General features: G+C 33.8%; 4 protein-coding genes across 4 annotated transcripts; 1 reads left to right on the forward strand and 3 right to left on the reverse strand.

The window, feature by feature from the left end:
* Nucleotides 1–1,330, reverse strand: LOC106720913. The gene is made up of 3 exons (XM_014515719.2): nt 1,079–1,330; nt 829–972; nt 1–617 (listed from the first exon to the last, which is right to left on the reverse strand). Exons 1-3 carry the CDS (start codon nt 1,183–1,185, stop codon nt 11–13), a joined length of 858 nt encoding a protein of 285 aa, XP_014371205.2. The 5' UTR covers nt 1,186–1,330; the 3' UTR covers nt 1–10.
* Nucleotides 1,331–6,849: 5,519 nt separating this feature from the next.
* LOC106721049 lies at nt 6,850–11,170 on the forward strand. Its single transcript, XM_014515913.2, has 6 exons — nt 6,850–7,226; nt 8,033–8,181; nt 8,832–9,371; nt 9,479–9,591; nt 10,158–10,301; nt 10,631–11,170. The coding sequence occupies exons 1-6, from the start codon at nt 7,067–7,069 to the stop codon at nt 10,758–10,760; spliced, it is 1,236 nt and encodes a 411-aa protein (XP_014371399.2). The 5' UTR covers nt 6,850–7,066; the 3' UTR covers nt 10,761–11,170.
* A 55-nt stretch (nt 11,171–11,225) lies between these two features.
* Nucleotides 11,226–13,243, reverse strand: LOC106721048. The gene is made up of 2 exons (XM_014515911.2): nt 11,842–13,243; nt 11,226–11,628 (listed from the first exon to the last, which is right to left on the reverse strand). The coding sequence occupies exons 1-2, from the start codon at nt 13,068–13,070 to the stop codon at nt 11,391–11,393; spliced, it is 1,467 nt and encodes a 488-aa protein (XP_014371397.1). The 5' UTR covers nt 13,071–13,243; the 3' UTR covers nt 11,226–11,390.
* A 1,198-nt stretch (nt 13,244–14,441) lies between these two features.
* Nucleotides 14,442–20,967, reverse strand: LOC106720931 (pre-mRNA-processing factor 6). The gene is made up of 17 exons (XM_014515736.2): nt 20,816–20,967; nt 20,684–20,743; nt 20,483–20,606; nt 20,261–20,391; nt 19,843–20,102; nt 19,471–19,731; nt 18,757–18,950; nt 18,131–18,401; nt 17,813–17,949; nt 17,629–17,706; nt 17,330–17,546; nt 16,582–16,745; nt 16,302–16,478; nt 15,793–15,926; nt 15,527–15,677; nt 14,983–15,093; nt 14,442–14,864 (listed from the first exon to the last, which is right to left on the reverse strand). The coding sequence occupies exons 1-17, from the start codon at nt 20,908–20,910 to the stop codon at nt 14,640–14,642; spliced, it is 2,790 nt and encodes a 929-aa protein (XP_014371222.2). The 5' UTR covers nt 20,911–20,967; the 3' UTR covers nt 14,442–14,639.
* Nucleotides 20,968–21,523: the final 556 nt, after the last annotated feature.

A 21,523-nucleotide genomic window follows, 5' to 3' on the forward strand; every position in this document is an offset into this window, starting at 1 on the left:
ATAATTATGATCATTTAACCTTTACTCTGTTTGGATTGTTAGATATTCTTTTTACAATCATTTTCTTGTACTCTTTTCTGTCCTTCACATCATTAGAAGAAATCGCAATGAAGTCTTGACCGATAAAATCTTTCTGAATTTTTTCTGCCTTTTCAATACTTGCTGGTACAAATACTCTTTTTTTATCATTTCTATACAGATAAGGATAATGTGAAACATTACTAGTTGCATCAGATTCTGTTTTAATATTTACTATACTATCTTTCATATCAATATCTTGCTTGTCTTTTTCAATGCCAGTAACATTTATAACAGACATTTCTTGTACATTATGAGGATTATGTTTTCTTGATATTTCTAAAATCTTCTTTGTAACATCTGTTAAAATATTAAGCTTTATTCCTAAACAGCTTGTTGCTATCCCAAAGTTGCTAGAACTAATTTTCTTTAAACCAGTCATACATAACACAGGTGTTGAAGTTTTATGACATGCTTCAAGTAGTGGATGTACTATGGCTTTTGGGTTTACATCATTTTCTATAATTAAAGCAGCTATTTGTCGATTTTCTACTAAGTTTAGACATTCAGATAGACCGAAAACAAGCCCTTCAACTCGCCTGTGGACAGTAATGTTTTGCCATTATTAGATAACTATAGTAAAATAGAAAAATGATTTCTAAATTTGAAATACATCATAAAAATAAAATCTAATTAATCTCATACACTGGTATATCGAAATTATAATCTAGATATTAATTTTTTATTTTTGCTGAAGTAAACTAAGACATGATGACTAAAGAAATTGTATTAAATGTCAATAAAACTTACTTGATAGGAGGTTGTTTAGGTCTTTCAGATTTAGGTAATAATTTTATATCTTTCCAATGTGGCTTTTTGAACTCCGGTATATCCACTTTGTACTTATTAAGTATAGTTACTAATTCTTTCCCTTCAGCTTCTGTTACTGCTGGCCTAAAATTATATATATATATTTTTAAGAAAAATTGTAATCTGCCTTAAAATTGCTTAAAGAATATTAAAAGATGTAAAACATAATAATGCCCATCAAAAGGCTTACCAATACACTGCATCGGGTCGACAAATAACGTTTTTTATAGTTTTTTTAATTGTTCCCTTACTGATCGTAGTCTTTTTTCTTTTCAAAACTGCTGCATCCGTACTCATATTGAGTCCAATTCACTATAGTATGAATTATATAACTGATTTTTTTCTTTTGCTTTTGTAATAAAATAATTTATTAATTAAAATTTCAAACAACCATATGACATAACCTATAATAAAAACAACCAAAACCGTGGAATGCACGTCAAACTCAACTGTCAACATTGTAAATGTCAACGTCATTGATAATACGAAGACAGACAAAAAAATCACAATGAAGCTCAGATGAAGAATTATATAGATATGGCATGCGCGTTCACCCGTAAGGGACAGATAGAGAGTACTATAGACTATACCTATATATAAGTAAAAGGATTGGGGTTACCAGTTATTTGTTTTGTCCCGAAAATGAATAATTACGATAAAATTTAATATAGACCAATTTATATATTCCCAATTAAATTGTAATTAATAAACGTAATAAATATAAAAAACAATGCGTAATTTTTGTTTATGTGACTAAGATTACGTAAACAGATTTTTTTAGTAATACTTAGGTCATAAATTCTGTTGCATGTTTAATATAAAATAATTGAAACAAGTTTATTCATTATGTGACCATTTATATACCAAAATGAACTTAACAAAACATAGATTCTTATGACACTAAAGTTTACTCAAAATGACATCCGTGATTTTGAATACAGGCCTTCAATCTGCTCGGCCAGTTGTCTATCGCAGCACGAACGAGGTCCATGTCAATATCGGCGGCTGCCTTAATCAAGGATGTCTTGAGTGACTCCAAAAAAAGAATTTCCCGATATTTTTTTCCCGCGTACTGCTTCAACAAAGCGCGGCATCTCTTCAGTCTTAGGTCCATTAGACGAGCATTCAAACGATGTCCTATTTTTCTTCGATATGCACGAAGCCCTAAGTCTTCATAAAAAGCTACAAAAAACATACCAATATTATAGTCATATAATTTTAAATTACTCTGTATATCATTACAGTGAACACTACATGTAAAACTACTTAATATTAAACTATTTTGATTGTAATTTCTAAGAAACAAAATTTACATGGGACAAATTAAAAAGCATACTCTTTAAAATCAACGGGATAAGAAAGTATCAAATATTTAAAAACACAGCATATACCAGAATTAAAAACTCCTTTTGAAATCTGTTGAAAATAGTATAAAAAATGTGAATTGTTTCATTTATATACATTATACATACTATAATTTATTTCCCCTAAATTCAGGGTAATTTTTACAACAAGATGGTGGTATTATTTTTACGGGTAATAACCAACCAATTTGAAAAGAAGTTTAATATGGCCGCTTGTTTCCCAGATCCACAGTATATTATTTGACACAAATGACATCTGCGTTTGGGCGCATAATGTTCGAAAAATACTATTTTATTTTAGCTGATTTTACCCGTATTTTAACATATTAGTTATTACAAAGACTGTAAAGAACAACTAGTTTGTATTTTCTTCCTTATTTTGTATGAATACATGTGAATAAGTGCGTAGTTTCAGTACTTACGAGTGAAAGGTTATGTTTTTCTCTTTTCGCTCACTACGGCTTTTACAACCTCCGTGAAGTTGGCCCCCTCACTTTAATTTTTTTAACTTTTTTTTACGCAAATCGTTTGAGAATCGTTTGAGAGGGTTTGAGAGAAAAGAAATATCGTTTGAGAGTTCCTACTTTCTCCGTAAAAACAATTTCAAATTCTAGTGTGAAGTTGGCCCGCTCACTTTACTTTTTTTTCTTTTTTTCAATGCGAATCGTTAGAGAGTCGTTTGAGAGACATTAAGAGAAAAGAAATATCGTTTGAGAGTTTTTACTTTTTCTGTAATAAATATTTTAATTCTGGGCATCGAAAGTTACAAATCGATTTTCCTTTTTTTCCGAATTAAATATGGCAATCATGTACTTGGACGTTTCAAATTTATTTTGTAGGTAGAGAATGGTAAGAGAGTGATTGAGAGAAAAGAGAAATCGTTTGAGAGTTAATACTTTTCCTGAAATATATATTTCAATGTCGGAATCGAAAGTTACTAATCGATTTTCCTTTTTTTCCGAAATAATTATGGCAATCATGCACTTGGACGTTTCAAATTTATTGTGTAGGAAGAGAATGGTAAGAGAGTGATTGAGAGAAAAGAGAATTCGTTTGAGAGTTAATACTTTTCCTGAAATAAATATTTCAATTTCTGAATCGAAAGTAACAAATCGATTTTCCTTTTTTCCGAATTAAATATGGCAATCATGCACTTAGACGATTCAGATTTATGGTGTAGGTAGAGAATGGTAATAGAGTGATTGAGAGAAAACAGAAATCGTTTGAGAGTTAATACTTTTTTTGAAATAAATATTTCAATGTCGGAATCGAAAGTTACAAATCGATTTTCCTTTTATTACGAATTAAATATGGCAATCATGCACTAAGACGTTTCAAATTTATTGTGTAGGTAGAGAATGCTTAGAGAGTGATTGAGAGAAAAGATAAATCGTTTGAGAGTTAATACTTTTTCTGAAATATATATTTCAATGTCGGAATCGAAAGTTACTAATCGATTTTCCTTTTTTTCCGAAATAATTATGGCAATCATGCACTTGGACGTTTCAAATTTATTGTGTAGGAAGAGAATGGTAAGAGAGTGATTGAGAGAAAAGAGAATTCGTTTGAGAGTTAATACTTTTCCTGAAATAAATATTTCAATTTCTGAATCGAAAGTAACAAATCGATTTTCCTTTTTTCCGAATTAAATATGGCAATCATGCACTTAGACGATTCAGATTTATGGTGTAGGTAGAGAATGGTAATAGAGTGATTGAGAGAAAACAGAAATCGTTTGAGAGTTAATACTTTTTTTGAAATAAATATTTCAATGTCGGAATCGAAAGTTACAAATCGATTTTCCTTTTATTACGAATTAAATATGGCAATCATGCACTAAGACGTTTCAAATTTATTGTGTAGGTAGAGAATGCTTAGAGATGATTGAGAGAAAAGATAAATCGTTTGAGAGTTAATACTTTTTCTGAAATATATATTTCAATGTCGGAATCGAAAATTACTAATCGATTTTCCTATTTTTCCGAAATAATTATGGCAATCATGCACTTAGACGTTTCAAATTTTTTGTATAGGTAGAGAATGATTAGGCAGTGATTGAGAGAAAAGAGAAATCGTTTGAGAGTAGATACTTTTCCTGAAATAAATATTTCAATTTCGGAATCGTAAGTAACAAATCGATTTTCAAAAACTTACAAATCTCAAAAATTGAAATATTTATTTCAGAAAAAGTATTAACTCTCAAACGATTTATCTTTTCTTTAAATCAATCTATAACCATTCTCTACCTACACAATAAATTTGAATCGTTTATCCTCATGATTCCCATATTTAATTCGAAAAAAAGGAAAATCGATTTGTAGCTTTCCATTCCGGCAGTGAAATATTTTTTTCAGAAAAAGTATTAACTCTCAAACGATTTCTGTTTTTTTTAATTACTCTTTAAGCATTCTCTACCTACAAAATAAAATTGAATCCTCTAAGTGGATGATTGCCATATTTAATTCGGAAAAAAGGACAATCGATTTGTTAATTTCGATTCCGAAATTGAAACATTTATTTCAGAAAAAGTATTAACTCTCAAACGATTTCTCTTTTCTCTCAATTACTCTCTAAGCATTCTCTACCTACACAATAAATTTGAAACGTCTTAATGCAGGATTGCCATATTTAATTCGGAAAAAAGGAAAATCGATTTGTTATTTACGATTCCGACATTGAAATATATATTTCAGAAAAAGTATTAACTCTCAAACGATTTTTCTTTTCTCTCAATCACTCTCTAATCATTTTCTACCTACACAATACATTTGAAACGTCTAAGTGCATGATTGCCATAATTATTTCGAAAAAAAAGGAAAATCGATTAGTAACTTTCGATTCCGACATTGAAATATATTTTTCAGAAAAAGTATTAACTCTCAAACGATTTCTCTTTTCTCTCAATCACTCTATTACCATTCCCTACCTACACCATAAATTTGAATCGTCTAAGTGGATGATTGCTATATTTAATTCGGAAAAAAGGAAAATCGATTTGTTACTTTATATTCCGACATTGAAATATATTTTTCAGAAAAAGTATTAACTCTCAAACGATTTCTCTTTTCTCTCAATCACTCTCTTACCATTCTCTACCTACACAATAAATTTGAAACGTCCAAGTGCATGATTGCCATATTTAATTCGGAAAAAAAGGAAAATCGATTTGTAACTTTCGATGCCCAGAATTAAAATATTTATTACAGAAAAAGTAAAAACTCTCAAACGATATTTCTTTTCTCTTAATGTCTCTCAAACGACTCTCTAACGATTCGCATTGAAAAAAAGAAAAAAAAGTAAAGTGTAGGGGCCAACTTCACACTAGAATTTGAAATTGTTTTTACGGAGAAAGTAGGAACTCTCAAACGATATTTCTTTTCTCTCAAACCCTCTCAAACGATTCTCAAACGATTTGCGTAAAAAAAAGTTAAAAAAATTAAAGTGAGAGGGCCAACTTCACGGAGGTGCTTTTACAACCGACGATACAGCAGTATACCATGTTTTATAAACTTTACCTAACTAAAACTGTAATATCAAAATATTTTTGCACAATTACAGCCACTAAGTACTCACAATTTTCGAAAAATAGCACGAATGTCAAACTTTGTTAGGGACAACCTAGGTTGTTTGTAGGGGACAACCTTTGTTCCAAACAAACCCCAAACCCTGGTACGCAGAAAGGGACGGAAGATAGTTATCCCTGTCTTTGTCACGTCACAGGAATTGTGTATAACTGTATCTCTCTCACTCACGGTATTATTATTACCGTGTCATAGACTTGCAATGAAGGCACGAAACACGAACTTACATGCGTTTTTTGATATTTTAAATAAAATTGATTTAATTTTAAATAAAATGTAAAAACATGTTTTACCTCTATTTCTTTGTACACATATTTAAATAATGAAGGGAAAATAAAACACTTTGTCGTGGTGTTACCAACCTATTAAATCTTTATACCGACCTCTCCCAACAATAGAGGGTAGTCTAAAACCCGCTGCACACTTTCAGTTTGCCTGTAGCAAGCTTAAAATACCAAAGTTCATAGCGAATACTAGGGTGTAGAGTGAGTTGATCCCGGAAGCGAGAAACGGTGTTCTACAAAAATGAAATCGATATTGTGCTAGATAAAGATCTTGTGTGATATCTGTTTTTGTTATATAGATGTAAATTGTTTTCTTCTCTGGTAAACTTAATAGATATAATTTCAATCAATAGCTTTTCAACAATCTTGCTAATATTATAAATGCGAAAGTTTAGATGAATGGATAGGATAGATGGATGTTTGTTAGATGGTATCTCCGGAACGGCTCAACGAATCTTGATGAAATTTGCCATATATATAGAACATAGTCTGGAATAGCACATAGGTTACTTATAAGCTTTTTAATTCCGCGTGGACGGAGTCGCGGGCGATAACTAGTCAATTCATAAATTGATTCTGTTTCCATTTTTATAAAGCTACATAGTGAAATGAATATAATTAAATGATTTCAAAGAGACTTCAAAGATAAAAAAATATATATAAAAATAGGATAGTAATTTAAATGCGCCTAATGACAAAGAAGCTCGTGAAGGGAATAAAATAAATCTTCGGATAGAAACTTACTTAGAAATGGCTTGCAAAAAACGTAAGTTTTTGTTATAGATCGGGCCGTTGGCGAAACTTATTGTTCCGACAAAGACGGGGCGGGGGATGCAATAATAACGCAGTAAGGGTGCGTAATGAAACTTTTACCTGGGACCGATGTAATGCACTTTTGGGAAGGGCCTCATTCATTCGGAACTAGTCCGTGCGAAATGATCTATTAGATATGAACTCGAAAGGTAAAATAGAGAAGTGGCTGTTTGAGGAATGGAGCAGTGGCCGTGTTGTGAACTCAAGGTCTATGGTGAAAGTAGAACATGAGGTGTCTAAGATCGGGGTGTCGGAAGGTGATACAAGTACAGTGAGAAAGCGGAAACACTTATCTAGTGAGTTAAATTTTGTATTTTAATTTACTTATTTTTTCTCGAACTAGCTGTCGCCCGCGACACGGTCCGGGCGGAATTAAAAAAGAAACAATGAATAAATACTTTCCGGCGCATTCAAAGGGTACTAGGGTAGTATCACCTACTAAATTTAAATGTCAAAAGGGATGTGTTGTTGATATGGTATTATGATTGCGAAATATCCCATTTTATAAGGTTCATTGGAATCAATAGAAATATTTATGAAATAAAATTGCGTGTATGTTTTTTGCTGCCAGTAAAACATTAAGACATAGAAGCGGGAACGTATTTCAAGTAGATTAGTATCGGTTGAAAGTGTCTTATTTATTAAACAGAAATACCGTAATACTTTATACAAATTATTGAATATATTTATTTATCATCAATAATGTCCTGAGTCTAAATCAGCTAGTGCTCCTATTGGACAATCCCTAATTATTCAGTTAACTTGTTACTTTTTATTACTTGTGTGTTTTAAATTCAAACTGAAATATTTAATTAATTACTCACAGTTTGTACATTGACGTCACTTACCTCTTTGTTAAGCCTGCAATCCGTCGAATCGTTTCCACACCATGCAGTACACCTTTACAATAATTTCTACCGGATCATATTCCCCTTCGCGCGCTTCGTTACCACGATCTAACGGTTAAGTTTTTTTACGACTTCAAAATGATGTCAAACAATAATAAAAATACATTTATGTATGTAATGTAATGAGTCAATTCGTCTTATCATCATTGTATTCCTTAGGACTTGATTCTTATTCCGTAATACCATGTTTATAGATGGAAGAAATGGTCCAGGAGCTGATAAAATAATAGACCTAAAAATGGAAGAAGGTGGACCAAGCGGCCAACAAGAAGACATGGATTTCTCGTCTAGCGCATCATCTTGGGAACCAAGCGATGAGAACCTTTCATCTGAAGACTCAGAGGTACAGTCGAGGACGTTTATTTGCAACCCATATTGTAATTTGACGCTCACAATGCTATAAGGTCGAAAACTTGTGATAGCAATATACATCTAAATTATAGTTTTAATGGTGACAGTTTGCTATACTTTTCCGCAATTAGCGTGTAATTATTTTTATATCACGAACAGAGTAATAAAACTCAAATTCGAAAATATGTTACGGCTTATGAAAACCAGAAAATAACTTCGTTAAACTCGTTCAAGGGATGCAGGTAAAACCCGCAGGTAATTGTGTTCTTTGAAATGGTTTACAATTACCGTTATAACATTGAAAGGTAAAACAACGAAATCTTATTGAACAAATAGTTCGCCACATAAAACAATAAAAAAATAATTGAAATACTGTTTGGTAATATTTTTTTATTAAAAATAAACCCAATATTGTACTATTAGAGTTTAGGAAATACAGAAAGCCGTGCGAACTTAGTGCTTTATAACTACCAAAGTACTAATTTATTGCACCAGATTATTAGGGCAACTTATGTGACCCGAGAGAATAACCAAAGTCAACTTTAGAACAAAATGTATTACTTTAGAACAGACGGGCTTCTTAAAAATATGTTTTTAAAATTATAACTAATCTTCTTAACCGATTTCACTTTAAATTCCCAGCCAGAAAACAAAATGAGCAAGACAACGAACGCGACGAAACAATACACCAATAAAAGAGCAAACAAAAAAGGGCCAATACCACTGCATAGACCGAATGCAATTATACCAAATGTTTTACAGCCGCGACAAACTAATATTGTAGATAAAAAGAAACGTTGTAGGTATGTCGAATCCGCAAATAAGAGAGAAATTGTAAATAAATCATTACCCGATTCAACAAGGAAGAACACACCACCGAATGAATCAATTAAAAATGCCAATATAAAGGATATTTTAGAAATAAAAACAGGTTTCAGAAAACTATTTCAAATGCTTAAAGATCTTAAAACTCAGGCGGGTTTTGTTACAAGAGAATGTAATGGCACAAATACGAACGCATCAGTGGTAAATAATACTATGGATTTATCAGAGGGTGAAGAAAGTGACAGAAGTCAGAGTGTGGAATCCAATAGATCGGATGACAATGTCCTTATCAGCAATAAATATGCTAGAGCTGATGTTCGAAATCCTACGACAGACAACATAACAGAAGAAGAATGGGTAAATATAATTCGATTATTTTTTCAAATCGTTTTTTAAGAAAATCGTTTTGTGTTCTTCTGATTATGTATTCTTAATATCAATATAACATTTCATTGTAATTTCAGATACCTATAGGAAGTGGAAAAACTCTGATACACAAAGACAAATATAAAAAAGTAAATTGGAAGTCTTACACGATAGCAACAAGAACTCTACTGCTTGCGACATTCCCGAGAAGGTATGGTGTATGCATAAATAAATTCTACTCCGTCGATGGATGGGTCCTACGTCCCTAAGTGAAAAAAACAAACTTTGTTTTTAACTAAGGAGGAGAGCAGTTTTAAACATAGTAGTATTATGACATATCTCGTACACTGGGTAATGCAATAAGCATTCAATTGCAATGTAAATATATTGAAGTTATTATTTTAGTTCATTTTTAACGTAATCGGTATAACGATAAACAGTCGCCAAGTAATGAGTACAGAGGCCGGAGCGTCACCTCCGCCTCTTCACTGCTACCCCGACGCGGTTACTTACCATAGATCCATCGTTCGATTGGGTTTTATGTAAATAACCAATTTGTTCTCATATACCTATTTTCCTAAAATTTTATTTTGATCTAGCCAAAAAATATATATATTTTATATCATGCAATACGGCAAAATAAACTCATTGTGATAAAAATGAAAAGGCTTAAGTGGCCGTTTCGCCCCTATATGTAGAACTCATTGATCTGTGTTTCTGCAGTGAAAACTCACGGTTATTTGTAGACATATGTAATTTTATTTTATAATTTTTCAGAATTCTAGCCACCCATTCTCTAACTGGGAAAAGGTCACCCGCTTTCCGAAACAAACCAGCAAAAATGTGCCTCGATCCCAAAATCGTATCTGACGTCATTATGGAAATTACATCCAGATTTAGGGTCAAGGAGAATTTAGTTAGGTAAGTAACATTATCATTTTATAGTTATTTTAAATTTATTTAGCTACTTGAAGTACTCTATATCATCATAGTTGCGAAGTCACCACAAATCTACTACAGGATAAAAATATTCTGTGTTGTTTTTCTTTCTTTATTGAAGACGTGCAAATATAGATAAATTACATAGGTCGAACCTTAGCGACAGTAAATTGAAATTCAAATGCAAAAAATTCTTTATAAAAATTGACGATATGTACCTATGTATTAAATTTATATAAATAACAAAAAAAAAATAGTTTCATTATAAGTACTTCGCAAAGAAATAATACGCGTATTTTTCCCATTTACAGAAGTATTATAACGACAAAGTGCGCGGACGAGTGTAAGATGTTTAAATTGAGGATGAAACATAAAAACAAACAAGAACAAAATCAAGAGAACACACCACCGATACAAGAAACAGAACCCATTGATTATTAGAGTGCTTTTGTTAAACACTCTCGTGGGTGTAAACTACAAGATAACGTTAAAAATACTGCATATTTGTTTAAATTTTTCAAGGAACTAAATACTATAAAATGTTTTTTTTTTACAATGCAACTAAGTACGTGTTTTGTTAATCAATGAGATCTCATGACTGATCTTTTCTATGTCAAAGTTGATTTAGTGTTTTAATCCTGTGTAACCAAAGCTTATTCTTAATGTAAAAAGTTTCAATAATTTAATAAAATAATTGTATTTTTATTTGGTGAAACATTTGTCCTGTAGTATAATATTCCTCCCTTCAAAACATCTTGTTAGTACTTACGATTTCTTAAAAGTATTACCTATTCATTTAATTCAAATACACAGTTTTCGTAGTCAATCTAGGTCCATTTTTTGCAGTAGAAATTTCTCTACTGTTTGTAACAGAAAAACTACAAAAAAAAATAGTGTCCACGGTAATAATTAATGTTCTAAAAATGATTTCAATCGTAAACCTGTTAGTATTTATTTAATAAATTAAATATTATATTACAGTGTAAATAAAAAAACTTATAGATTATGACACCATTGCCATCTATCGACATGTTAATATTAATTTTATTACATTTACCGTCACATCATTCTTTAATTGCCTTGTTGAAATATACCCAGTGGTGAAAGTATAATGTCAGTGTTGGTACTCGCGTAGATGGCGCGCAGGAGCATCATCTCGTCAGGGGTGAAGCGCCAGCCACTGAGCTGGCCGAGACTTTGAAGCTTGGGGCAGCACTCGATAAGTAATTCCACAGTCTCTGCGGACAACCGCGGAGCGTTCGGAAACCATATTGCCTCTAAATATGGGAACTTGTAACGACGGAGCATCCTGAAAAAATACGTAGATTGGGGTAAAAACATGTAATCGAGACGCGCTTTAAATAATTTTTTTTCTTAGTGAATATCTAAGAAAATTTATTTGATAATCTAGTACTAGATTCCAAAATCTAGGGGTTGATATTTCTGGAATGAGGTTACCAAACGAGTTAAATATTTCCATACATTTAATAAAGTAAAATTATTTGTATTAAAAGATTCTTACCTTGACATATCACAATCGTCTAGAAGAATCTCATCTCCTATAATCAACTTCTTTAACCTAGGACTGGACGTCATTAAATATTTCAAACATTGCATAGAGAGGTTACCGTGTATTATTTCGATATGTTCCAGCTTGTTAAATGGTACCTCCTCTTCGTGAGTCGCCGTTTGAATCTGATAGAATTCTAGACTTTCTAAATTAGTACAAGTTTCAGCTATCCTAGTAAAGTTGAACGACCCCAATGAAGCAGAAAGCATGAGCGTTATAATTTTGTAACCTATTTTATCTAACAACTGATGTAGTTCGTGACATTGAAATTTATTCAATTTAATTTTATTTACATAACTCAAATCTTTTATTAATTGAAGCACACCTTGATCGGGCTCCTCTAAATATATTGTCTCCAACATCGGACACAGAGCGACGATCGCTTTCATAGTCCTTAAATTAGTTCTAGCATCGTGCATGTATTGTAATTTAGTTTTAAATCCCGGCGGGCAGTCGTTGTTGTGAATGTAATAAATAGCTTTACCCACAAACGAATAGCTGCCTAGATTCGTCAGGTTAGGCAGGCGTCGTATCAACAAAGCCACATCTGTGTGATCCACATTCTCTTCACCGTAAATACCTATATTGACTACGGTTAAACTCTGAGTGAGTTGAGGATTGCCTGTCAACATGGCATCTATTCCAATCTCTGTTATATCCGTCTCACCTGACACATCTAATAATTTGAGCACTTTGTTATGTTCACCTATGAATTTGAGCACTTCATCATTCGCCATGTACGGTATATTAAGAGTCGTTAGGTTAGTGAGATTCTTTATCAGCTGATAGAATAGAGGTAGATGTTCATCTTTAACCCATACCCCTTTCAAATTGAGCGCAGTCAGATGCTTTCCTTGTTCCGTGATCAATTCTAGTACTTTCCTGTAATAGTGACAGGGAAAGATCCCGGTCGCCAAGCTCTTGACATTTTCTTTAAGCAATAGTTTCATGGATAAATATCGTATCGACGGTTCGAGGTATTCGGAGCTTAGTATCAAATTGAGTAAATCCTGGAATATGTCATTGGTAGCTCCCATACTTTCATAATAAGAGGACACCATAGCGAAAGGTAATTCGACATCTTCATCTGTTGTAACACGAGATAGCGCGTGTATCAGCTGTCTGCCGACTAAAGAGAGTGTTACGTCTTGGAGCGGAAGCACTGGACACTTTGGAGACATTATCACACAATAAATTATTTATAAAGCACTAACTATGATGTATTATTAAATAATTATATATTGAGCATCACTGTCACTTATACTGCGAGTTTACGCGTTCAGAATTGGAAAGAAGTGAGAAAAAATTATTGTAAGCTATTTAACGCGCATGCGCAACGTGTTGGCGCGACGCCAGCGCACGCGCACAATTCAAGCGCACAAACACGACCATTATTTATAGATCTTTTATGTGTAAAAGGTGTTTATAACACGCAACGCAAGATAATTTTCATCTCTCCGTTAAAAATAGAGCTGTAGATATCAATCTTACACATGGCATTGCGATTCATGTGTACGCCTTTTATTTTATAGACGGACTTGTACGGGTTTTACTTGATATTGTTTATACTAGTATTGGAAAGGTTTAAATAAGAAACAAACTATTATTTTCACTATTGTAACTGTAAATAGATTAGATTTTTTTTTACAAAAAACTAGGCGTCGTGAGAGTCGGCTTTTTATGTAAATGATATTTAAAGTTACCAACTAGTTTGACATAATTTATTCGGGTAATTGTAAAACGACTAGCCTGTTACAGATATGACTAGATATGCAAACAAAATTTAAGATAAAGGTAGGATTAATTACAAATAAAACAAAATCTAAAAGGCGTATTTTTCTTATTAGGAGAAAAAAACCTATGATAATTGCATAGCTAAGGTAAGGCATATGCCGTAACACAGGTCATTACTTTATGTATCGTAAAACTTGAAATTTACTGTTATATGTGGTACTAAAACATAGTAATATTATAAAAAAAAGAAAATATTGCTTCAATAGCAAAATATGAATAATATAAAATATGAATAATAAATAGACAATTGAGAAAATGAGAAATTATAATAAACCATCCCAAGAATTTAACCTTTATAAGGGGGTAATCATAGACTAAGAAACTAGCGGTCGCCTGCGACCTCATCAATGCTAAATAAAAAAAAAATTGTCTCTAATATAACCGCGTGTATCAGCAACCTTACAGTCAAAATCGGTCGAGTTGTTCCAGAGATTACCAGGAACAAATGCGACTTTTCGGACAGACATACAGACAGACAAAAATTTTAGAAATGACTTTTTGGTTATCATCAACGGAAATATATTACGTGTACGAAATATGATATTTTTTTTCTAGATGTTACATACAGACACTTCAATTTTATTAGATGTATATACATATAAACTTTTTTGTATCATTAATTTAAAAACTATAATTTCCAAAATTAAATCCACAGACAATTAATGAAATTGTCAGCCAGTGAAATGTGTAAATACAATTTCTCATTTTCATTGAATAAGTTTATAATTAACCAAAATATTTAAACTATCATATGGCTTTAGTATTATAACTGAACAGATTTGTTAATAATTATACACATCTCTTTATTTGCCTGTTTGCTTACAAAATCGTTCACTTCATTCATTTTGTCCACATCTCAAAATAAACAATCATTAAAACATAAAAATAAAATTAACTACTTTACTGAAGAGACCAAGATATACTGGTTATATCCCACCTTGTCCAATCTGTAAGCACTACGTAGGCACGGGAAGGTCTTTCGCCACTAAGAGTAGTATCTGTTCGGTGCTGTAGCACCAGTTAGCGATGTCTTTGGAGATGCGGCACCAGAACTCGCCGTGGTGAGGTTCCGCGGCTTTACAACGGCTCTTCACGTCTTCTTGCTGTTGCTCTGTACCGTGTAATAGCTCAAACTTGTAGAAAAACGCCCAAGCATCACCTAAATCGGGATCAATCTTTACCTGTTCAAAAAAAAAATTAGTCTGATGAGTTTTTAAAGGTATATGACCCTATATAGATTTTTTCCCCTAATTTTTCTATAGCAAAATTATAAAGAAAACCAAAGATGAGTGTATTTACCGTACGGTTAAACCACTCGCGGCACTTGTTGAGTTTCCTCTCAGTCCAGAAGAGCTGTGACACAGCCAGCAGCACGTGAGCGTCGTGCTCGCACTTCTTTAATGCGTCCACCTGCAACATACATTGTATCTCTACTTACATATTACCTATAAATATTGAATTACTAGCTGTTGGCAGATACTCTGAAACTTAATTAGTTACCTATGTGTCTTTCAGACTCCGCTCGTTTCAGAACCTAGAGATACTTTCTAACAAACATCCATCCATCCATCTAAAAATTCTCATTTTTAATATTAGTAAGATATAGTAAGAAGTAATATTTTTTATTCTATGAAGCGAATCAAAAACAATACTTTTTAGTAGAAAAAAATATGTAGGAAATTAATAAAAAATGTGTTACATTTTGACATCAAACCATAAGACACTGGACTGGAGTAACAAAACAAAATATGTACAATAAGTGTTATATTGTCAGTTTTTTGTCAAAGACAATGTAAGGGATGACAAGATGTATTAATACAAGTGTGAGTGCAGTTATACTTACACTCTTAGTTTTCCTCTGAGGTCTAGACTCCATGAATATAGCCTCCGCCCAGAGCCGGCCCGCGTTGGGACATTCCTGTAAAGCCTTCGCCATAACTGCATTAGCTATGTCCACACTACCGTTTCTCCTCTCCAATCTTACACTCTCCAACCTAAGTTACAAAATTATACTTTTTTTAATATATTTTTTGATGTTTTAAAAAATTAATGACCACAGATAACATTAGTTATTACGTTTTTTTAATTTATATTAATGTATAAAGTTACCATAATTCTGGGTTCTTTGGGTTTCTCAGACGTGCTTTTTCGAGTACAGATCTCGCCTTTGTGACGTGTTTTAGTTTCTCTTCAAGTCTTGAGAGCAAAATCCACATTGGTACACTTGTTGCACATTTCTTTAACTAAAATCAAAAGAAATTATTCTTATATATATAAAAGAAAGTCGTGTTAGTTAAACTATTTATAACTCAAGATCGGTCGAACTGATTTAGCTGAAAATTGATGGGGAGGTAGCTTAGAACTAGGAGACGGACATAGGAACTTTTAATGTGAAACATCTACAGGCTCACTTGTAAACCGAATTGTTGGCGTGGCGACGCTTGCCGTGGCGACGGGTCGCCACGCTATACTAAGGTATACAGTAAATTTATTTAACGCCACGATTTTGTGTGCCTTCAAAGTTATGTAAAAAAAATTGAAAAAACATTTTTTTTTTGATACCGTTGATTTACAATAAGAGCTAGATAGAATACTAAGTAAAGGCAGTAAAAACTTACTCCTTGAGAATAAGTATTATGCGCATCATCGTCTCTGCCCATTTGTTCTTCAATCTGTCCTTTCATCATGTGCAGCTTGGCGTAGTCACTGAACACTTTGATCGCTTCATCCAGCAGATTTAGCGCTTCTTGCAAATTGTTCAGCGCCCATTCTAATTTAGCTGATTTTATCATTACCTGAATAAATATAACACAAAAAATTTAATACGCAATCATAACAAAAAATAATATTAAATGAGATGGGAATAATGATAAATGCGAAATTTGAAACGTAACAAACCCTTGGTGTCGGTGCGGAAGCTCTCGCTTTAGCGAGAAGTCGTCTCGCTCTGTCATACTCTTTGTTCTCACTCTCCAACTTGACGGCAGCAAGCCAGATCTCCTCCGAGTTGGGGTTGGCTTGGAAAGCTAACGACAATATACCTCTCGCAGCGGGCACGTCGCCTAAAGTTATAAATGTTTAACTAAATCTCTAAATACTTGAAAAGTTTATTTGTGTATCAAAATAGTCTAATGAATAAAAAGAGCAAACTATAGAGGTAATCAAACATTTTAGTGGCTCGAAACAGCGCACGAGTCGCTAAAGGATTGCGTGAGTTCGTGGACTGACCTTGAGCTACTAATAAGATTGACACAGATTATACCAATTGGATAAGCGTCGGTGGCTCAGGGGCTAAGCTCTCGACTTGTAATCTGCAGGTCCTAGGTTCGAATCCCGCCTTGTACCAATGTGTTTTCGAATTTCGTTTTACATATGTACATTTATCCGACGTTCTTACGGTGAAAGAAAACATCGTGATGCTGCACATAACATATCTGAGGAGAAATTCAAAGATATGTGTGAAGTCAACCCGCACTGGGCCAGCGTGGTTGATTATAAGCCTATTAACCCTTGACTTGGGGTAAGCTCCAAGCACTCAGTGGGGACGTATAGTGAGCTGATGATGATGATGATGAATACCAATTGGTGTCTGTTAAGAGCGTACTTCTGAATGTATTGTTCGTGTCTTTATGTATGAGTAACTTACCGGCCAACCACTTAGACTTGGCCCCCATGAGCCAGAGCACCTCTGATTTGGGGCAGTGTGCGACGGCGCGCTGCAGCAGCGACTCGAGGCTGGCGCGGCTGCCATGCTGCTTCTCCAGGTACGCGGCGCGCAGCCATATTGATTTCTTCGACGGGAACACTGACAGTGCGTACCCGTATATTGCGCGTGCGCACTCGTACGCACCTTCGTGCGCACACTAAAGGGATACAATAAAATTGACATATGTTATTTGATATTTTTAAATGTAAATACAAAAAGCTTTATAGCTAAGAACTTACAGCTTCTGCATCTTCCATCCATGTATGTTTCTGGTCCTCTGGATCGATTCCGTGTCCAATAACTGCTCGTATGATAGCCTAGTAAACGAATTTGAACTCTAATTAGTCTCGGATAGAACATATTTTCTTTATAGCAATACAAATTAATAGCTAATATGATTTGATTACAATTCCATGTTCATACCTGGCAAGTATGGACCGCTCCTGACTTTTCAGCTTCCATTGCTTCCTTAAACCAGTGTTCTCTGTTAATCTCAACACCGTTCGCGCTGAGAGATGTTATCGCACGGTCTACGATCTTCTCCACCATGTGAGTATTGCCTTATATGGAGATACAATCAACATATTATTTATAACGCGAAAGAAGTTTGCTAAATTTATTTTATATAATAACGCTCTTCCGAACAAAACTATTATCTTTTGATTTGTTTAAATATAAATTATTTTAAAATATTGTGTTTTGTAATATCTTTCGATAGAAAATAATTAAAATAAGACTCACCATGAGCCTCTTCTAATTTAGACGCAGTCACCCAAATCTGTCTGTCCGTTGGTATGTTCTCGCGGGCCTTATTCAATACTTTTCTGGCATTCTCATATGTTTCCAATCTAGCTAAAGCAAGCCAGAGTTCCACACTACTCGGGCAGCATTCTACTGCACGCGATAGCAGAATACGAGCGTCCTCTGGATTCTCCAATTCAACTGCTGCTTTCCAAAGACGAACCGAGTTTGGTATGTGTTCTAAAGCTTTGCGGTAAACACGACGTTTCGCCTGTTAAAATATTATAATAGTTAAAGCTAAGAAAGAATAGCCACTTTGAGCTTTTTGTAAATAGATATTAAGCTTGAAATGGCTTCTGCTTTAATTTTTCCTTGTTCCTACAACTTTTTTTTTTTTTTTAATTTTTATTAGCTCATCAAAGGATTAATTATGTCGCATCAAACATGAACATACAATAGACAATCTAAATCAAAATTTCTTCTTTCTAACAGAAATTTAGTATTTATTAAGTTAATTTAAAAAAAAACATAATACATTAGGTAAATCTGAAAATTATAGTATACAATGGATATGTACACATATAGGAGTCATCGTAAGTTTGAAAAGATATAACATATTATATTACCTTAGTCTCCTGCTCCAAGTCAGCAGCTTTGACCCATATTCTGACGCTGTGAGGCAGGTTCCTCGCGGCGTGGGCAATGACGGCCCGCGCTGTGTCACGCGGCTGCAGACGAGCTGCTTCCAGCCATAACTCCTCACTACTCGGATTCACTTCGCAACCCTTCATTATCAAGTTACGGGCGGATTGCACTTTGCCTGTTAAAATATTTTTTTCATCATTTAAAAAATGGTTTGCATATCCGTCTAAGTAGAACTTGACCACTATCATGAAATGACAATGTGGTCTGTACACTGAATTTTGAGGTAGAAATTACTCATCGTTATAATAACCCTGTAAATTTCATCATCATCATCAGCTCACTATACGTCCCCACTGAGGAGCTCGGAGCCTACCCCAAGTTAGAGGTGACTAGGCCATAGTCAACCACGCTGGCCCAGTGTGGGTTGGTTGATTTCACACATATCATTGAATTTCTTCTCAGATATGTGCAGGTTGCATCACAATGTTTTCCTTCACCGTAAGAACGTCGGATAAATGTAAATCGAAAATCGAAAAACATATTGGTACATGGCGGGATTCGAACCCAGGACCTGCAGATTTCAAGTCAAGTGAGCCTGACCACCCCTGAGCCACCGACGCTCTCAAAACGTCGCTCTGTAAATTTAATCATGCAGAATTGTTAGTTACGTTTTAAAATTAAATACAACAATTTACCTGTTACTTCCTCCAGACGGGCACTAGCAATCCAAGCTGGAGGATGATTTGGATTAGTTTCTCTAACAGATTTCAGCAAGAGACGGGCCTTTTTAATGTCATTGATATCACCACCGTAAGTTGGTATCATAGATTGCAAGTCTGTTAAATATCCTTTGGGATCGACAACCGTCTGTCCGGTGACAGAGTCAGATACTTGAGATAATTTTACAGTCATCAGTGTGTTTCGTGCTTGACCAATCTTTCTCAAATCCAAGTCACCTGTAAATAAAAAAGTATGCCTTCAGAAATATTGTTGTCAGATCCGACTGTATTAGAAAGCAATATTAAAACTTTTGTTTCATATTTATAAGTGTTGAAAAGTTATATAACCTGAAGGTGTAAGCATTCCAGGTGTTGCAACACCAGGCATCATTGAAGCAAGACCCGATCCTGGGTCTATAGATGTACTAGATTCTCCACCAAGATTCCTTGACAGTACACTATCAGGTAACGGAGTGAACTTCTCAGCCCGAGGATTTCTCTGCTTTCTGTTTCTAGCATCACCAACTTCTGGAATTGCAGCCCATTCTTCTTCGGAAACCACTTTAAGTTCTCTCTTTAAGTCTGAGAACTGCTGTTGGATTTTCGGTCTGGAAATTTAGAAAATTATCTACAGTACTTCTATGTAAACATGAAAAAGTTTTTTGTTTGTTTTAAATTTAAAATGTCACTATTTCATTATAATTTCTATTTCTTGTGTTACTCCTTTACTTTCTATACAATCTGCAAAATACATAAATATATTTACCTCTCCTGACGATATCTCTCCAGATCTTCTTTGAGGCGTTTTTCTCTGTACTCTTTTCTTTTTTCATCCATTCTCTTGTCAATAGATTCATATATTGCATCTGCCTCTGCATCATCTTTGTCATAAGGGTCCTGTATATAAAATTTATATTCTTGCAATCATTGGATTGAGAAAACAAAAGACTAAAGACTACTTTAATCTAAACAGAAGAAAAAAGTGTACCTTTGAGAACAACGAGCCACTGTATCCAGAAAATTCATCATAATTGGAATCATTTAAATCTTCGTCATCATCTTCTTCTTCTGTTTTCTTACGTTTTGCCGCTGGGGGTGCATGGCGATCATCACTAAAAACACAAATGATTGTTTGATTTGTATTTTAGTAAAACAGTTTTAGTCACAAAGTAAGGAAATAAATACTTACGAAACGTCATTGGCGTCTCGAGCCGGTCCAATATCCGAACGTGTCGTAAAACCTGTAGCACTGAAAAGTTAAATAACATTATTATCGAAAATGTTCATTACTTTATGACAAGAAAGGTATAGCAAATCTTACCCTCGACCAACACCAGCTACATAACCTAAGGGCGCAGGGATCCCTAGAAAATGTTTCTTATTTTTATTAACAAATGCTTGTGGTGGTACCGACATTTTGGTACAAACGTTTAGTATGTTAGGAAATACACAATATTGAAATGAATTCACAGTAGGCAGGTAAACATAAATATAACGCAATGCTGTCAACTGTCTAACTGACAATGACACTACCAAGTGCCTAGAATGTCCTTGAAAGATTATGGGTGTGTTCCGATATGCACTGCGACCACTGTAGAGTGTGACGTCAATTCAGTATACTGTGAAGCTGTTGCTTTATAGCCAGTTATACTGGCTACGATTTAAAACGGAACGCAATCTCGTATACTGTCAGCCGCATTTTTTGACGCGGCATTCAAATGAGTGTATTCAAGATTTCTAGTACATTAAAAAAAACTGTTATGGAGTACTGTCAAATTAAAAATATTTTAATTAATATTAATTATAAATTGAATTTATAATGTAATAAAAATAAGTACTTTTTTCATAAAAAAGAATATGTTTTTCATTATCAACACAGTCTAATAAGGTCAATTTTTGCAATTCTTCCATTGTTTTATTTATTAATCCAAACTAATTACAGAACTTTAACATTTTCTGATTAAACTGTAGCTTTGTTTATAAGATGTCAGGCACTCGGGTGGTTTTGACTGATCACGTGATCAAAGTA

Source organism: Papilio machaon, chromosome 15, assembly GCF_912999745.1.
Source record: "Papilio machaon chromosome 15, ilPapMach1.1, whole genome shotgun sequence".
NCBI classification, from domain to species: domain Eukaryota; kingdom Metazoa; phylum Arthropoda; class Insecta; order Lepidoptera; family Papilionidae; genus Papilio; species Papilio machaon.

Excerpts from the sequence above, each read along its gene's own strand:
- LOC106720913 (XM_014515719.2), bottom strand. The coding sequence starts at position 1,185 with ATGAGTACGGATGCAGCAGTTTTGAAAAGAAAAAAGACTACGATCAGT. Across the intron at positions 973-1,078 it reads CGACCCGATGCAGTGTATTG|GCCAGCAGTAACAGAAGCTG; the intron begins GTAAGCCTTTTG and ends ATATAATTTTAG. Across the intron at positions 618-828 it reads CCTAAACAACCTCCTATCAA|GCGAGTTGAAGGGCTTGTTT; the intron begins GTAAGTTTTATT and ends TACTGTCCACAG.
- LOC106721048 (XM_014515911.2), bottom strand. The coding sequence starts at position 13,070 with ATGTCTCCAAAGTGTCCAGTGCTTCCGCTCCAAGACGTAACACTCTCT. Across the intron at positions 11,629-11,841 it reads GACGATTGTGATATGTCAAG|GATGCTCCGTCGTTACAAGT; the intron begins GTAAGAATCTTT and ends GTATTTTTTCAG.
- LOC106721049 (XM_014515913.2), top strand. The coding sequence starts at position 7,067 with ATGAACTCGAAAGGTAAAATAGAGAAGTGGCTGTTTGAGGAATGGAGC. Across the intron at positions 7,227-8,032 it reads AAAGCGGAAACACTTATCTA|ATGGAAGAAATGGTCCAGGA; the intron begins GTGAGTTAAATT and ends CCATGTTTATAG. Across the intron at positions 9,592-10,157 it reads CTTGCGACATTCCCGAGAAG|AATTCTAGCCACCCATTCTC; the intron begins GTATGGTGTATG and ends ATAATTTTTCAG.
- LOC106720931 (XM_014515736.2), bottom strand. The coding sequence starts at position 20,910 with ATGTCGGTACCACCACAAGCATTTGTTAATAAAAATAAGAAACATTTT. Across the intron at positions 18,402-18,756 it reads ACTTGGAGCAGGAGACTAAG|GCGAAACGTCGTGTTTACCG; the intron begins GTAATATAATAT and ends ATATTTTAACAG. Across the intron at positions 15,678-15,792 it reads CCAAAGAACCCAGAATTATG|GTTGGAGAGTGTAAGATTGG; the intron begins GTAACTTTATAC and ends TTTGTAACTTAG.